This window comes from Mauremys mutica, chromosome 12 (assembly GCF_020497125.1).
Source record: "Mauremys mutica isolate MM-2020 ecotype Southern chromosome 12, ASM2049712v1, whole genome shotgun sequence".
Classification (NCBI taxonomy): Eukaryota; Metazoa; Chordata; order Testudines; family Geoemydidae; genus Mauremys; species Mauremys mutica.
The window spans coordinates 26,980,697-26,996,304 of record NC_059083.1 but is presented as its reverse complement, the minus strand read 5'-3'; the positions used below and the strand labels follow the sequence as shown (position 1 = coordinate 26,996,304).

At 50.2% G+C, this 15,608-nt stretch overlaps 1 protein-coding gene across 4 annotated transcripts in view; it reads right to left on the bottom strand.

Annotated features, from left to right (window-relative positions):
- Nucleotides 1-3,856: 3,856 nt before the first annotated feature.
- The window catches only part of LOC123345237 (butyrophilin subfamily 1 member A1-like), a 64,327-nt gene continuing 52,575 nt past the window's right edge, over nt 3,857-15,608 (bottom strand). For 3 of the 4 annotated variants that reach the window (XM_044981968.1, XM_044981970.1, XM_044981969.1), the window contains 6 exons: nt 15,317-15,598; nt 13,386-13,490; nt 12,371-12,391; nt 9,996-10,022; nt 5,143-5,324; nt 3,857-3,988 (listed from right to left, as the gene is read on the bottom strand). In XM_044981968.1, coding sequence (XP_044837903.1) covers nt 3,902-3,988; nt 5,143-5,324; nt 9,996-10,022; nt 12,371-12,391; nt 13,386-13,490; nt 15,317-15,598 — 704 coding nt within the window. In that variant the 3' untranslated portion in view covers nt 3,857-3,901. Of the gene's footprint in view, nt 3,989-5,142; nt 5,325-6,850; nt 7,365-9,995; nt 10,023-12,370; nt 12,392-13,385; nt 13,491-15,316; nt 15,599-15,608 lie in introns of those variants that run through there. The other variant, XM_044981971.1, reaches the window with a different exon arrangement.

Sequence of the window (15,608 nt, the reverse complement as noted above, 5' to 3'; positions counted from 1 at the left end):
CGCAATAACGAGCCTTTAGAGCTTTTTTAAAGCCGATTGGGTAACCGGGAGCCAATCACGCTCTCAGGAGGGAAATTAAAAACCAACCAACAGAAGAGGCAGAAGCCCCGCCCCCAGGGGCAGCCCCAGAAACAGGCAACATTCGTTGCACGAGAGAAGCCGCGCGAGGCCGGCCGGGCTCTGCCTTGGCAGCTCCTGCAGCAGCCGCCGGGTGTTTCCCTTCCTGGGACTGACTCGGCTGCTGCTGGGCGGGGAGGAGCCCCCGGGAACATTGCAGCCTGCAGGCGTTTGTGTGACATGTGCCCCAGGGCCAGGGCCGGCTCTAACATTTTTGCCGCCCAAACAAAAATAAAAAGAGCGCCGCCCCGCCCCCGGGAGCGCTGCCCGACCCCTCCCAGAGCGTCACATCGCACTGCCCAAGTCCCCGCCCCCCCAGCGCTGCGTCGCGTCCCCCAAATCCCCGCCCACCCGAGTGTCATTTGGGGCCGCCCAAGTCCCCGCCTGCCCCAGCGCCGCATTGTTCCACCCAAGTTCCCACCCCCCCAGCGCTCCCTTGAGTCGCCCAAGTCCCCGCCCCCCAGCGCCGCGTCGCACCGCCCAAGTCTCGCCCCCACCCCCAGCACCGCCTGGCCAAACCAAAAACAACAAAAACAAACCCCGATCGCCGCCCCCTCCCAAGGTGCCCCCCCAAGCACGTGCTTGGTAGGCTGGTGCCTGGAGCCGGCCCTGCCCAGGGCCTGTGGCTGGTGGGCATCAGCCTATGGTGGTGCCCCTGAAGGAGCAGAGTGTGTGTGTCTAAGGAAAAATAGTCAGGCTTGGCAGAATTCATTATATATATATATATATACACGCCGCTAGTTCTGCAGCTAGTTTTAAGCATTTTTTCAATATTCAATGAGTTAAATTTTCACACTTGCACAAAATTCTGGGTTTAGCATTTCCTTCCAATTGTTCTCAATTTCAGTTTTCACAGTTGTGGGAAATTAGGGGGGGATATGTCAATAGCAAGTCAGACCCCAATGATTTAATGGCAGCAGACACTGAGATTCAAAAAGTTGAAGCTTTATAACCATGAAAACACAGATGGTCACCTCACCTGTCAAGACATGCAGAGTCACTGGCCTTTAGTCAAACTCGAATAAGTTCTCAAGCAGCCTTGTCCTTACTTTGCATATCTGTAATTTTCATTTATTATCAATTGAAATATTTGCCATTGGTCTTTGTGTAGACAGCAAAAGCAACGTTTGCCAACATTTATGAATAAAAGCCTGGTGGTGATAAACTCTCAGGCTAAAAACTTGGTTAAGCTGGAATCAGTGTTTTCAAGACCTGATTCTCGTTTACACTAACGCTGCTTGTTACAGTGGAAAGGGGCTGCAGGATCTCCAACTTTCATGATTTTATCATGAGTCTTGTGATATTTGGTGTGTTTGATGAAGCCCCAGCTCCTGGAAGCATGTGAGGAGATGAGACTCTCAGCTTTTGCTTTCTAAACAAAGGAAGTATCTAGTTCTCTTTGTTGTAGAGAAACACTTAAAAATTTCACCGCAGTGCAGTCTAAAGATCTGAGACACCAAAAGGCAAATAAAATAATACGAATACTTACTATATTGTTCTTATTAAACCTCCTGATTGTGGGGGGCTGGGCTGCTTAAGATTTTTAAAGCACCGTGCCAGTGAGAATTCAGAGCGTAAATCTCTCTGTTAACCAAGGGAAGCCCCTAAATGAGTGTCATCGTTGATCTAAACCAGCACAGTGAACAGAAAGGGGAACGGACACAGAGGACAAGCTATGGGAACGCACAGGGAGCTGGGCTGTGGGCCCCAAGCAGGACATGAGCACAGTCCCCCCAGGCCCAACAACAGCAATTCCAGGCCCCAGGGCAGAACAGTCAATGGGCCCCCGCTGGTGCCCGCATGCACAAGCCACGCTCACGTGGACCCCTCCACCTGACATTTGAGCAGAGCCTGTGCTGGCTGGTGCCCAGCGAGCTGCCGGCTGTGCTGCTGGGCGCGCTCTTCCGGCATGGCCAGGCCTTCCATATGCCCCCCGGCTGCCTTCGCCGCCACTGCTGATATCGCCCCACACGCCATAGGTGCTGAATTTTGGTTTTGCCAGTGATTGCCCCTTCTCGACTCTGCCTCCTTCCCAAAGGCCGAGCCCCCACTTCGCCACACACCACCTCTTCCTCCCCCGCTCTGCCCCCTAGATTCCCTCCTCTGAGCACCTCCTGCCAATTCCTCTCTGCTTCCTCCTGCTTTAAGGGTGAGGTGTGTGTGTTTGGCTCAGTCTCCCCGTCCAAAATGGCAATTTCCAGCATATTTATACACACACTTCCTTCATATTCTAGTTATTGAATGTGTGTCTGTCACTGGTATCACAGCAATGTCATTATTAAAATAGCAATGAACTACAGCATTACATTACCATGAATTACAGTCTGTTAAAATCATTACACTCAGCTACATGCTGCCTTCACTGACACCCCTGTGTAAAGACACTGTGTTCACTCTGTGCCTCACCCGGCTTAGTACCTGCTTGGGAGCTGAGGGCCACTGTTGGCTGTGGGAAGAAGGTGCATGGGACTCACAAGCTGTGGTGAGTCTTTCCCCGCTCCCTTCCTCTTTTCTCTGCTCCCTGTCCCTTTCCCTCCCTCTTGTTTCTTTTCTAAGTCCTTGCTCCCCATCTTCCTGATGTTTCCCCTTCTTGCTTCCCACCCGTGTCCTTTTTCTCATCTCTCTCTGCTCCCCACCCCCTGGGAGCTCTTTCTAGTGCCCACAGAGGAGGTTCCCCCTCCTCGGGTAGGAAGGGTGACCTAGTGGTTCAAGCACAGGCCTGGGGCTCAGGTGTCCTGAGTTTGGTTCTCTGCTCTGCCACTGACTCCCTGCTTAGCCTTGGGAAAGTCACTTCACCTCCGTGTACCCTAGATCCCACCTGCCAAAAGGGGCTAATGCTGACCCTGCCTCCTAGGCTGAATCCCTTCATGGCTGTGTGGTGATGGGGGAAATGGAGATACCAAGGTGAGTAGTTTGGGCTCCACGCAGGGGGCACAGTAGGTGCAGGGGCTCAGGCCAGCTCCGTGGAGGTGGGGCGTCAGCCCATCCTCCGTCGGGGTCATGGGCTTCTTTTTCTCCCCCTCCACCCAGTGTGGCTGCTGCTGGGGTACAGGGCTTCTCCCATCCACCCTGCATGGCTTTTGTCGCAGTCCGGGACTTCCACTGCCCCCACCCAGCAGCAAGTGTCCTGAGCTGCTTCTCCCCACCCCTGCTCAGTGCGGCTCCTGCCAGGGTCTAGGACTTTTCCTTCCCCTAATGTGTCACTGCACCCATCCAGCGCATGCGCCTAGGAGCCCTGCAGCCTGCTGGGGCGATTTCAAAGGGCCTGGGACTCCCAGCCACCACCATCACTACCAGGCAATGGCATCTGCCGTGACTGGAGGCCCCGGACGTCAGGTGGTGGGTTCCTGTTTGTGGGTTGCTAAGCAGAGACACACACCCTCTGCAGCCCAGATTGCGGCACCTATCCGTGAGAGGGGTGTGACCTAGGACACGCCTTCCCCCCTTGTCGGCATCTCCCATTGGCTAGCTGACATGGCTCCCCGCCTACTGAGGTGCCTGTGTTACCGATAGATTGGCATTGTCTAGGGAGTTTAGACCCCTGACTCACCTCCGAGGGTCACAGTGCTGCTGTTCCTGTGATTTTCTTGCTGCCTAAAAGTTACTCACTGTGACACTCAGCATTGCAACACCCGAGTCCTTGCATGGATTGCCCCCTGTGCAACCAGTCACCTCTCCACAGAGCACAGCTGAGCAATTCCTGATTGACATGGGTGTGCACAGGACAGACGCAAAGCACAGGCTGGTTAGTGACACATCACAGAGTAAAACCCAAACTCTCTTCCTAGAGGTGCAATAAATACCGGCTCCAGCTTTCTTGTCGCCCCAAGTTGGGAAGCAAATCCCATGATGCTGCCCCCAGCACCTGCAGCTGGGACAGTAAAGTGGAACAAACAAGAAGAATTGTTTGTAATGTTTTATTTACATAAGTAGCTGGAAAGTAGCAAAGTAAAAGGAGCTGAGAAGGAGCTTTAATAACTGCAGCAGGACAAGGAGATCCCCAGCTACTGAGAACAGTTTTCTTTATGGCACTAAAATTGCACCAATGGCCAGGAATTAATATAGGGAATTAATGAGTTACAGTCTCACTTTCAGTAACATGTAATAAATCTCCCCATCCTGCTCACGTTCCCTTTCCTTTTGTACTGTCCTTTTCTATTCATTATTGTTCTAGCCTCACTGTCCATCCGTCTTTATTTCCCTGTCACAGATCATCCCCCTCGGCTGCTCTCTTCTTTCCCTGATCTTATCCCTTCCCCCATGCTGAGCCCAGGCTGGGAGACCCCAGTGAGATCTAAGGACACAGATCTGTACAAAACGCTCCTGGCTGCTGCTGCTTCTCCCCCAACCCCCCAACCCTGACTGATTCATGCTGTGTCCCTGTCACCTCCACCTCCGCCTGCCTCCTGCCCAGCTGTTAGTGCTGCCCCCTGCCCAGCCCCCACCTCTGCTCCTCAGAGCCCCTCAGGGCCCCTCCTGCAGCCACAGGGGTTCTTCCCCCTCCCATCCCTGGCGCTGCAGAGAGGGAGGGGGAGGTGCTTCTAAGAGCCATAGAGATGAAGAGGAAAAGGGCTGGGTAGATGGGAGTCCGCCAAGGTCATAGAGACTGGGGTCCATCAGGCTAGAGAGGCTGATTTCCGGTTCCTGCCTCTGCTCCGTGTCTCAGGGACACAGGCTGAGCTGGGATCCCGGCCCCACCCAGAGCCAGGGTCGGATTCTCCGCCCCACCCGGAACCAGGGTCGGATTCTCCCCCCAGGGATGGAGCCCGGCGGGAAAGTGAAGATCGGGGCCTCGTCACCAGCATCGATAAATGTCACCTGCCCCCGGTCACAGTCCAGACAAACCCGGATCCTGCTGGGGACCCGGCTCAGGGGCAGGCGGGTGCGAGGGGAGGTGAGAGCCTGGAACTCACCCCACAACCGCTCCACAGCCCAGATCCCCTCCTTAGGGCTATGGCTGATCCATCCCTTCCTCCTCACAGACTCTCTGGCCACCCCCACAGCCCAGAATGGCCCATCCCCCACCTCCACCTCCCAGCAATGTCTCCCCGAGGTGAATCCCTCACAGCCCAGCACACAGGCCCAATAGTCAAATCTCTCAGGGTTGTCGGGCAGTCGCTGCCGCGTGTCTCCCCGTCTCACACTTTTCCCATCCTCAGACAGGACGAGGATGGGATTAGCCGTGTCTGGATCCAGAGTCACATTCACTGGGGAGAGAGAATCAGAGCGTTAGGGGCAGAGCTCAGCCCTGGGGGAGGGTTTGATGGTGTCAGTGACAGAATCTGCCCCAGCTGGGGAGTGACTCTGAATCTCCTTCCTTCAGGATTTACTGGTCAGCTCGGTATAGGGAGTAGATCTGAGATGTCAGCACAGAGCAGGGGAGAGTCACGCCCCTGGCAGAGATGGGCCCTGCAGCAAAAGGGTCACTTGAACCAGGTCTGGGACTCAGGCTCTTTCCTGTCCTGCTCCACATCTCTCCAGGGAGTGGACTAGAGCCCCACATGTCGGAGGGATGGGGGGCAACATAGTGGTGAGAAACTGAGCTCCCTCTGCTCAGTGCTCACTGACCCGCCTCACCTCTCCCTGCCGTTTCCCTTCTTAAACCCCATGTTCCCAGATGAGAAAGAGCATTGCTGGGAGAGGAGAACAGATGCTTCCCAGCCCTGCGCCCTCAGCCTACGTGAGAGCAAGGGGAGTGTTGGGGGAGAAGGAGCAGGAGGGGAAGGAGAGAGAGCAAGCAGAGAGGTGAATGGAGATATGAAGGAAGGGATCCCAGAGGGGAGAGAAAACCATATTGGATGAGGAGGAGATGGGGCAGGGGAGGCCCAGGGCAGCAGGACGTGAAAGGTTATAGAGAGTTTGCTGTGAGGGTGAAAACAGCAACTCACCTGCCTGTTCCCTCCAAGCAACCACCATTACCAAACCTCCAGGCCCTTCCACCTGCCCCCACTCCTACTGCCTCCGCACCAGCCCCATTCAGCTGAGGGCCTGCTGCTCTCCCCACCCTCCTGTTCCTGCCAGGCACTGCCGGCCCTCCAGACGCTTCCAAACGCTGCCCCATCCCTCAGTCTTCTGGGCCCTTCCAAATCCTGAGGTGTCCCCCTCTTTGCGCTCTCATGACTTCCCCCCTGGGCTCTCCCTGGGCTCTAGCACCAGGGTTCTCGTCACCGGGCATATTTTATTTCCTCACCTCCCTGTTTTGTCACTTGAAATATCTTTGTTTCTCTCTCTCTAATCTCTGAATTTTAGCATTTACACGTCATTTCCTCGGTTTCCAAACTCTGAATTGTTAATCCTCAGTTACTGGGCATTTGACAAATCCAGAATTCAGTTTGCTCCTGTTCCACAGCCTGTGGCTCAGGCCCCAGGGCCTCAGGCAGGGAGGGGGCTGTGAGCAGGAACAGCCCTGGGGATCCCCACACAATCCTCAAATACACGTGTGAGCATTTCTCTGTCAGCGGCTACAATTTTAACAGACTCTTTCTTCCTTAGCAGAATTTCTGTCACTTTTATAATTATTAATAAGAAGTTAGACTTTCCCTTCTGACACTCTGAAGTGACATTGCCAGCCTGTTACCAAAGACCTGGTCCGGCTGCCATTCATGTCACTGGCCAATCTCCCCTGGAATTCAATGGGAGGCCTGAGGCATGGAGAGGAATTTTGAAAGAGATGGGAGCAGGACTGAACTGAGAATAATTCAGAAAAACAGAATTGAGGGAGTTTCCCTCATCCAACCCTGCAGCGCTGACCGGCCCTCCGCCCAGGGCTCTGGCGGTGATTTAAAGGGCCTGGGACTCTGGCCACAGCCATGGTGGCCAGGGGCCCTGGGAACTTAATAATCTCCAGGCCCCAGGGCAGTTGCCCTTTTGCCTCTCCTCTCCCTGAGTATTAGCTGAGTATGAGGGCTCCAGCTGGTACCTAATGCAGATGCCGGCCTTCTCCAGGGCTTAGGCCACTTATTTTCAAAGCCTGTCACCTGAATGAGATGTTCAATATTTTCCCTCCACGGAGCATTAATTTATCACCAATGGACTTCATTTCCTATGTTTCCCTTTCACGCAGCTTGAGTGGGTAGGTCCCTCTGAACCTCCTCACAGACTTCACTGGACTTGATGAGCCTGAGTAACTTTGCTACCTTTGTGCTACCTCACTTCCCGTCACGTCCTCCTTGTGCACAGTAGGTTGCCAAGTTACTACTAGCAGATGAGGGTTCTGTATCAGATATAGACAGGCCACAGCTCCCATCCTGGAGAGAGGTACAAGAGATGTCTTCTCATAAGGGCTAGTCTACACGGGCATTGGTGCAGCTGCAGCTTCAGTGCAGACACTCACTACAGCAACGGGAGGGATTCTTCCATCACTCTAGTTAACCCACCTCCCCAAGCAGTGGTAGCTGTTTACACCGAGGGTTAGATTAGCTCATCGACATTGCTTGGGGTGTGCCTGTTTCACACAGCTAAGCAATGTTGCTGAGTCAACTTAATTAAATCTACACTACAAACTTACACCAGTATAACTACATCGCTCAAGGATGTGAAAAATCCACACTTCTGCAGGATGTAATAAAACTGACAACTCTTGATTGTAAGTAGGCCTCTGTTGGTGGGAGGGCATCTCCTGCTGACACAGCTACCATCTCTTGGGGAGGTGGATTAACTACGCTGATCAGGGCTGGCTTAAGCAAGTGCGGGGCCTGATTCGTGGGGCTTGTACTCACTGGGTGGCACTCCGAGTCTTCGGTGGCACTTGGGCGGCGGGTCCTTCACTCGCTCCGAGTCTTCAGCGGCACTGAAGGACTCACCACCGAAGACTTGAAGCGAGTGAAGGACCCACCGCTGAAGACCCAGAGCAAGTGAAGGACCCGCCGCCGAAGATCAGTTGCGCCGCCAGGTGAGTAAAAATTAAAAAGGCCACTGGGCGCGGGGCCCTCTTAGGTGCTGGGCCTGATTTGGGCCTAAAGCCAGCCCTGATGCTGATAGGAGCTCTCCCATTGGCATGGATAGTGTCTTCACTAGGTGCTACAGCGGTGCAGGCCTACCCTGCAACAATTCTGTAATGCACGGCTAGCTTGGCTGGTACCAGCTCAGGTAAGTTATGTTACAGATGGTGCCACAGCTCAACATTACAATTGGTTTTGCTTTCAATTACACTGCTCGTGCCCCTGGGTTTCAAGATTATTAATAAATAAACAGAACCTACTCCCTATAAAGTTGAGGAACCCTTGCAGTTAAACTTTGCTATGATAACAGATAAAATATTTCTATTATTTGATTTCTGTCCCCTAGTAAGTTTTTTTATCCTTGACAATGCATTACTTTGTTTTACTCCATTACCACTTAAAAAGAACAGGAGTACTTGTGGCACCTTAGAGACTAACACATTTATACCAGCATTACCACTTAGTTTCTTAAATAGATTCTTAAAAAGATTCTTGTGAGGGACTTAATCAAAACCCTTTTCAAGATCTAAATATATGATATCACCTTATTCTCCTTTACATGCTACTTTACTGACATGATCAAAAAGAATCTTAACAGATGAAAAGTGAGTCACAATTTTAATTTGCAGGAATGTTGCTGGCTAGACACAATTTTACCATGATCTTTCAGTTGTTTTGTGAGTCTCTTTTGAATGATCATTTATGGCAATTTACCAGGTAAGCTGTAAATCTTCCCAATGTGTCATTCCCTGGCACACCCCGAGGTGCCTTTTAACATTACGAGGGAGGGATAGCGCAGTGGTTTGACCATTAGCCTGCTAAAACCCAGGGGCCACTTAAGAATCTGGGGCAAAATCAGTACTTGGTCCTGCTAGGGAAGGCAGGGGGCTGGACTCAATGACCTTTCATAGTCCCTTCCAGCTCTATGAGATCGGTATATCTCCATATATTATATAGGTACCATGTTTGCTACCCTACAATTCTCCAGTCTAGCTCCTCCAACAGCTAAGCTCCTTCAGAACTCTTGGATGTGCCAGCTGTAGCTGGTGAGTTTTTACTTCATATTATCATTTCCTTCCACTGACACCTCACTCTCCGGTAGTACCTGATATAAAAAAATACTTTAGCTTCTGAGCAATATTCTCAGCTCTCCTCCCTTCCCTCTCTCACTTCCCCACTGAATATCAGTGGAATGATCAATGGGTGTATTGTTGGTTGCCAGTCTCAGCCACAGCCCCCTTGAAGAGGTATCAATCCCCACAGGCCCCACTCCCCAGATCCCCTGTGCATCCCTCCATTCCTCTCCTACTCCATAGCCCTAAGCTTACCCCTCCCCATAACACTCCTCTCCTGCCCAAGGAATTCCAGAGCACACTGGCTCTCTCTGGGCCCTTACGGCTCCTGGACTCCTCATGCAGCTTGGATCCTGCCATGTGTTTGGGGGGTTGCAGTCAGGGTGCGATGGGGTCTCTATCTCTGTGCCTGCTGCATCCACCTGAGCCAATGGGTGTCCGTGTGCAGTGAATGTGCCAAATTACCCCTGCTGGCTGCCATGTGCCGGTGCCACGGCTAGAGCAGCAGCACCTGTCTGGGCACATGCAGCCCTGTTCGGGCTTCTGAAAACTGAAATGAGCAGCCTAGACATTAACCTGCCCTGGCCCAGCCCTTTATCCACCTGCCCTCCCTGAGCCTCCAGCCCCATCAGGGCCACTAACAGCATCTCGCTGAGAATCTTCTGAGCTCCCAGCATGCACAAAGGAACCTTTTAGTCACCCAGACCAGCAGCTCTGACCACACAAGACTGAGTTTTTTCACCTTAGTCCAGAGCCGTCCCTGCCCCAAAGAGCTAGTGTAAAACGTTAACTGTATGAGAAAAAGGGACGGGAAATCTCAGGGCAGGGGAGCTTTGGATATCGATGCAATAGGAGCTGTAGTTACCTGGGCAGATGATGTTTCTTCTCCAGTCTGAAACCAAACACAGAGAGAGGGATGAGAATTCAGCTGAGCAAATGCAGGAACACCAGGGCTCTGGGATGAAGAGCAGCTGGCTTAAGCTGAACCCAGGCAAGAGCAAAGTGATTCAGAAGCAGGGACATATTTTGAAGAACTAGATGAGACTCTCCCCTTCGTTCCATTGAATTTGTACAGCCCCATTCACCAAAGTTGAGGTGAAAATACTCAGGTCCTATGTGACCCTTCACTAGGCCTAGGTGACCAGGTAGCATCAGTGTCTAAACATCCCAGCTCACTAGGAAACTCTGCATCTTCCTGTGCACAAGATTCTGGCCACAGTGATCCCTGCCTCTGCCACCGCCAGGCTGGGTTACTGTAGTTCACTGAATCCACAGCTGAGTGTGAGGGCTCCAGCTGGCACCTAATGCAGCTGCCGGCCTTCTCCAGGGCTTAAGCCACAGTGACATATCAGGCCCATTTTCCAGTCCCTCCACTGGCTCCAAGTCAGTCCTAATCTACAGAGCAAGTCAAGGATCAAGCCCCAGCTACATTAATGGCCAAAGTTCAATGTCTGACCCGCTGTGCTCGTCTGAGCCAATGCAGATCACAAATCCCAGCAGGACATGCATAATAGCTGGAGATGAAGCATTCTTGGTCGAGGGGATCTGGCAATGGAACAAACTTGCAGAGGAGATCAGGGGAACCTAGCATCTGGAATTGCTTTAGGAATTGCTGTAAAACCCTTCTGATCAAAAGCGCCTTTCTGTCACAGCAAGAGTGAAATTCACAACTATGATATATCTTGTACCAACCCCCACCCCCAACCCTACCCCTAGTAAAGTTTTTACCGTGAAAAGGAGAAGAGCCAGAGACTCTATGAAATTGACCATGGACCTTATTTCTACTGAAATTCTGTCAAGGTCTTCAGATAGTACAGTGCTCAGAAGCAGTATAAAATAGATGAGCAGGGCGTGAATGAACTCTCTACTGATGAACTGGGAAAAAGACTTCAGCGGCAGCCCATTTTTGCACAGACACACCTACCCTGCTTAGGTGCTCTGCAAACAGAGTTGCTTTTGCCAAAATGATTAATTTCATCTGGTTTTGGATCACAATTCACTTTAGCATTGAATGCAGGGGTAATGAAATGTTGGTATCCACATTCTATGAGTAAAGGGCAGCAGAACTGTACTTAGTCACTTGTTAAGCAGACATAGGAATGCCAAATCCCACTGAAAATCAAAGCAGGGGGAGGGATAGATGTTCCTGCCTGATGGTATGAACTCTCCTTAAAAAGTCCAAATGCTATTTTACCCTCCTCTCTCCAGTGTTTAAAGCCAGAGCTGACTTGACTCAATGGAGAGTCCTTGTTTCTGTTGAGTGATTGTTAGAACTGAAACAACTGATGAGCAGGTCTAGGGTCCAAACCTTGATCTGGTGTAAGGACAACGTGGCAATGAAAAATAATGGTGATTTCATTAGGCAGGTTCCCCACTGCCTGCTGAACTCACTGGGTAGGTGGTGGAACCTCAGAATGCAGCATTGCAGACGTGGCAGTGTGTGGTCATTAGCAGCAGTGATAAGTAACAGCAGTGGAGCTGTGCGGTGGCAGAGATAGCAGCAGACATAGTGACTGGAGAGCAACAGAAGAGAAACCAGCAGCAGCAGCAGCAGCAGCGGGGAGCAGCAGCAGCTGTGGCAAAGGCATCAGCAAGTGCTGGTGGAGTTGCAGAGGCAGAAGCAGATGCATTGCTCAATGTCACCTCCCACACCTTTCAGGTTCGGGAGGTGAACCCATGTGAGGGCACCTCTGAATGCTGGGTCTTTGCTAATTAAGCACAACTGACTGGGAGTGGGGTGCAGTGAAGGGAGAGGTGTGTTAACAAGACATTCATTTATCAAATTTTCACACGGCAAGTTAGGAAACTGAGGCAAAGGACACTGGCCAAGGCGCTGTAGGGTGGGTGCTTGCTTACGGTTTGCAATCGTGGCTGTGGTGTTTCCCAAAAATGTTGCTGGGTTCCCTTTCCCTTGTAATGAAAGTTTTCTTTTGTTCCACATGGACTCAGTGCAGGTGAGTGGGACGTTTTGCCTCTTAGAGGGGCCCAGAGGCAGTGCTAAGTTTTCCCAGATTACTGGGTGGAGGCTGAAGTTGTTTCTGTTTTGGATTGTTCAGAGGAACCCCCTGATAGTAAACCCAGCCTTTGCTGCTGCCGCCTCCACCCGGCAGAAGGGTGACAGATCGGTGACAGATCCAGGGGTGATAAATCCAGAAGGGTTATGGATCAAGGAGGGTGACGGATCCAGGGATAGTTTCAATAACATGGACAAGGCTTCATTTGAGAAATAGAAACACTTACCGAGTTCTCTTTGAAGAGCATCTAGGGAATAGAGAATGAGAAACAAATACACACTAATTAAATGCTTCTCCTATGGGATGGAATTAACTCAAGCCTCCCTTTACGCAGCCTGCCCCTCACAAACCAGGGAAACTACTAAGGTCTGGGGAGAAGAGTCCCTTTCCAACCCACGGGCAGGGCACAGAGCACCTGCAAAGTCCCATAAGGTGACTACACAGCAATTAAATACCTGCGGCTGGCCCATGTCAGCTGACTCAGGCTTATGGGACTTGGGCTGGGGGCCTGTAAAATTGTGGTGTAGATGTTTGGCCTCAGGCTGGAGCTCGAGCTCTGGGACCCTGCAAGTGGATGGGGTTTGGGTCAACCTCCCCCTCCCCTGGCTGTCTCAAGTGCTCCATTCAGTTTAACCAAGGCAGTTCTGGGGGAGAAATATTCTGTGCCTGTAAAGGGCTGATGCAGATCACTGCCTCCTGGAGCAAATGGGAACCTTAGTAACGTTTCCTTCCCTGTGCTGCTGGGGGAAAAGGGCAGTGCAGCTACATGTGTCCCCTGCTTGGCCCGGTGTAAAATTTCATTCTTCCTTTTTTTCCATTTATTAGAACAGGGGTCCCCAACCTTTTTAGGACCAGGGACCGGTCATGCCTGCGGGCGGTCCAGCTGAGCCGCGCGACCAGCGAACCGTCCGCAGTCATGCCTGCGGGAGGTCCATTGGCTCCGGTTGAGCTGCCGCAGGCATGACTGCGGACGGTTCGCTGGTCGCGCGGCTCAGCTGGACCGCCCGCAGGCATGCCTGCAGCAGCTCAACCGGAGCCGGTGGACCTCCCGCAGGCGTGCCGGCGGGCGGTCCAGCTGAGCCGCGCGACCAGCGAACCGTCCGCAGTCATGCCGGCGGGGGGTCCACCGGAGCCAGTGGACCTCCCGCCGGCATGACCGCGGAGGGAGCGCTCGTCCCGCGGCTCGGGATTAGAAGACAATTTCTTGTTAATTTCACTATATTTTCCCCAGTGATGTTTACCTTTTATTTTAAATAGATAAACAGTGAGGCCAATGGAAACAAACAAAACCACCAGGATCGCACTCAGAGCCACCATCCATGGATTCACCCTCGGGAAAAAGGAATCTGAAAAATAAACCCCACCGGACTTGCATTAGTTTGCAAGCAGGGACAAAACTCAGTATTTTTCTATAGCACAAAATAGGCCCCAGCAGAACATGTGTAAGATCAGAGTGAAAACATGACCCCCTCTATGCTACACAAAAGACTAGAAACTGATTTTAAAAATTACTCCAGCCAGCACTGATTAACCTGTGAATGAACAGGCCTGGTTTGATTCATGGTATTCAGAGATTCATTGAGTTCAGGGGCAAATTCTCTGCTCACAAAACTGTATTGACTTCAGTGGAGTTGTGCCAGCAAATAATTTGATCCTTACAGTTCAGCAACATTCAGAAATTGCAGGAGTATTTAGAATATTTTGAAAAAAAAACAAAAACAAAAACAATGACAAGTCTGGTGGCACCTTAAAGACTAACAGATTTATTTGGGCATAAGCTTTCATGGGTAAAAAACCCACTTTGTCAGATGCATGGAGTGAAAATTACAGATCAGGCATAAATTTCCTGGCACGAAGAGAAGGGAGTTACCTTACAAGTGGAGAACCAGTGCTGACAAGGCCAATTCAGTCAGGGTGGAAGTGGTCCACTCCCAATAACTGATGAGGAGGAGTCAATACCAAGAGAGGGAAAATTGTTTATATAATGAGTCAGCTACTCCCAGTCCTTATCCAAGCCCAAATTAATAGTGTTAAGTTTGCAAAGGAACTGTAGCTCTTTGAAGTCTGTTTTTGAAGTTTTTTGGTTGAAGGATGGCTACTTTTCAATCTGTTATTGAATGTCCAGGGATATTGAAGTGTTCGCTTACTGGCTTTTGTATGTTATCATTCCTGATGTCTGATTTATGTCCATTATTCTTTTGCGTAGAGACTGTCCGGTTTGGCCAATGTACAATATGGAAAATATTTTTGTGAGTCACTCTTTTGCCAATTATTTTGATGAATCATAATCGCAATGAATCCAAACATTAAGTGCTGCAGATTAATTAATCTTCTTTTGCTGTTCTTGTGTTTAGAGCATTTAAGATTTCTAGGAAGGGTGGACATTTCAAACAGGCCTAATGCCTTCTCCACACTCGATTTCTGCACTGGTTTAGTGAAATCGGTGTAACACTCAGTAGTCATTCTTATATTGGTTCCACAGATGACCACATAAAAGGATTACCCCAATTTAACTTAACTGATTTACAATTTAACATTTTGTCAATCAGCTGAATAATGTCCTTTTTCCATTTGGTATAAATCAGTAAGGAATTGGCTTAAGCTAAATACACAGGACACTCTGAAACTGAATTAAGAGTGTTTAGACAAGGGGTTTCATCAATAACTCTGTAGATAATCAGTGCAACTTTTGTGTGTAGACAAAGGCAAAGTGAGTTATCAGCACAAGTCCCATTGAATGTCAATAGAAATAGCACCACATAATTTGGTGACATTTCACTCATTGAAAAGGTAGCAAACAAACCATAGTGTAAAAATTGCTACATTCACAAATTCACTGAGGTGAAGTTAAGTTTGTAGAAACAAACACTTTCAAGGTTTGGTGAATATTTCTTCTCAAAATCTTTTTTTTTTTTTTAAGTAAGAGTTTCAGGAGTGTCAGTGTTAAGATTAAATTTACATGAAACCCAAAACTCTGCCTTACTTTTGAATATTCAGAGTTATCAATCAGTTTGCCTGAAATGTGACCCTTTTAAGATGCCAGTTTCTGAACTTTTGTTTGTATCTAGATTGTAAAATCTGCACAACAGATGCTTCAGTTCTTTGTTTCCTGTGTTTTGTTTTGTTTCTGATTAAGGTGATTTCAGCGTGTGGGGTTTAGCTGGTAACTGACCTGCTATATAAACTGTGGATTCCTTTTCTTGATTGAGAACGGTGTTCCTGATCCAACAGGACAGGTTCTGGTTTGAATGTTCTTTTATAATAATAGAATTTTCTGTTTCAAACAGGCCACTATCCCCTAGCGATTTTGCTTCAGAGAGTGATGGTAATTCTTGCCCACGGAGATCTCTCCATAGCACCTTGGGCTCTGGGTACCACCCAGCCGATTGACAAACCACCCGGATCCCTCCATCCTGGTGGCTCTCCACAGAGATGAGAGGATTGGAGCCCAAAACTAGAAGAAA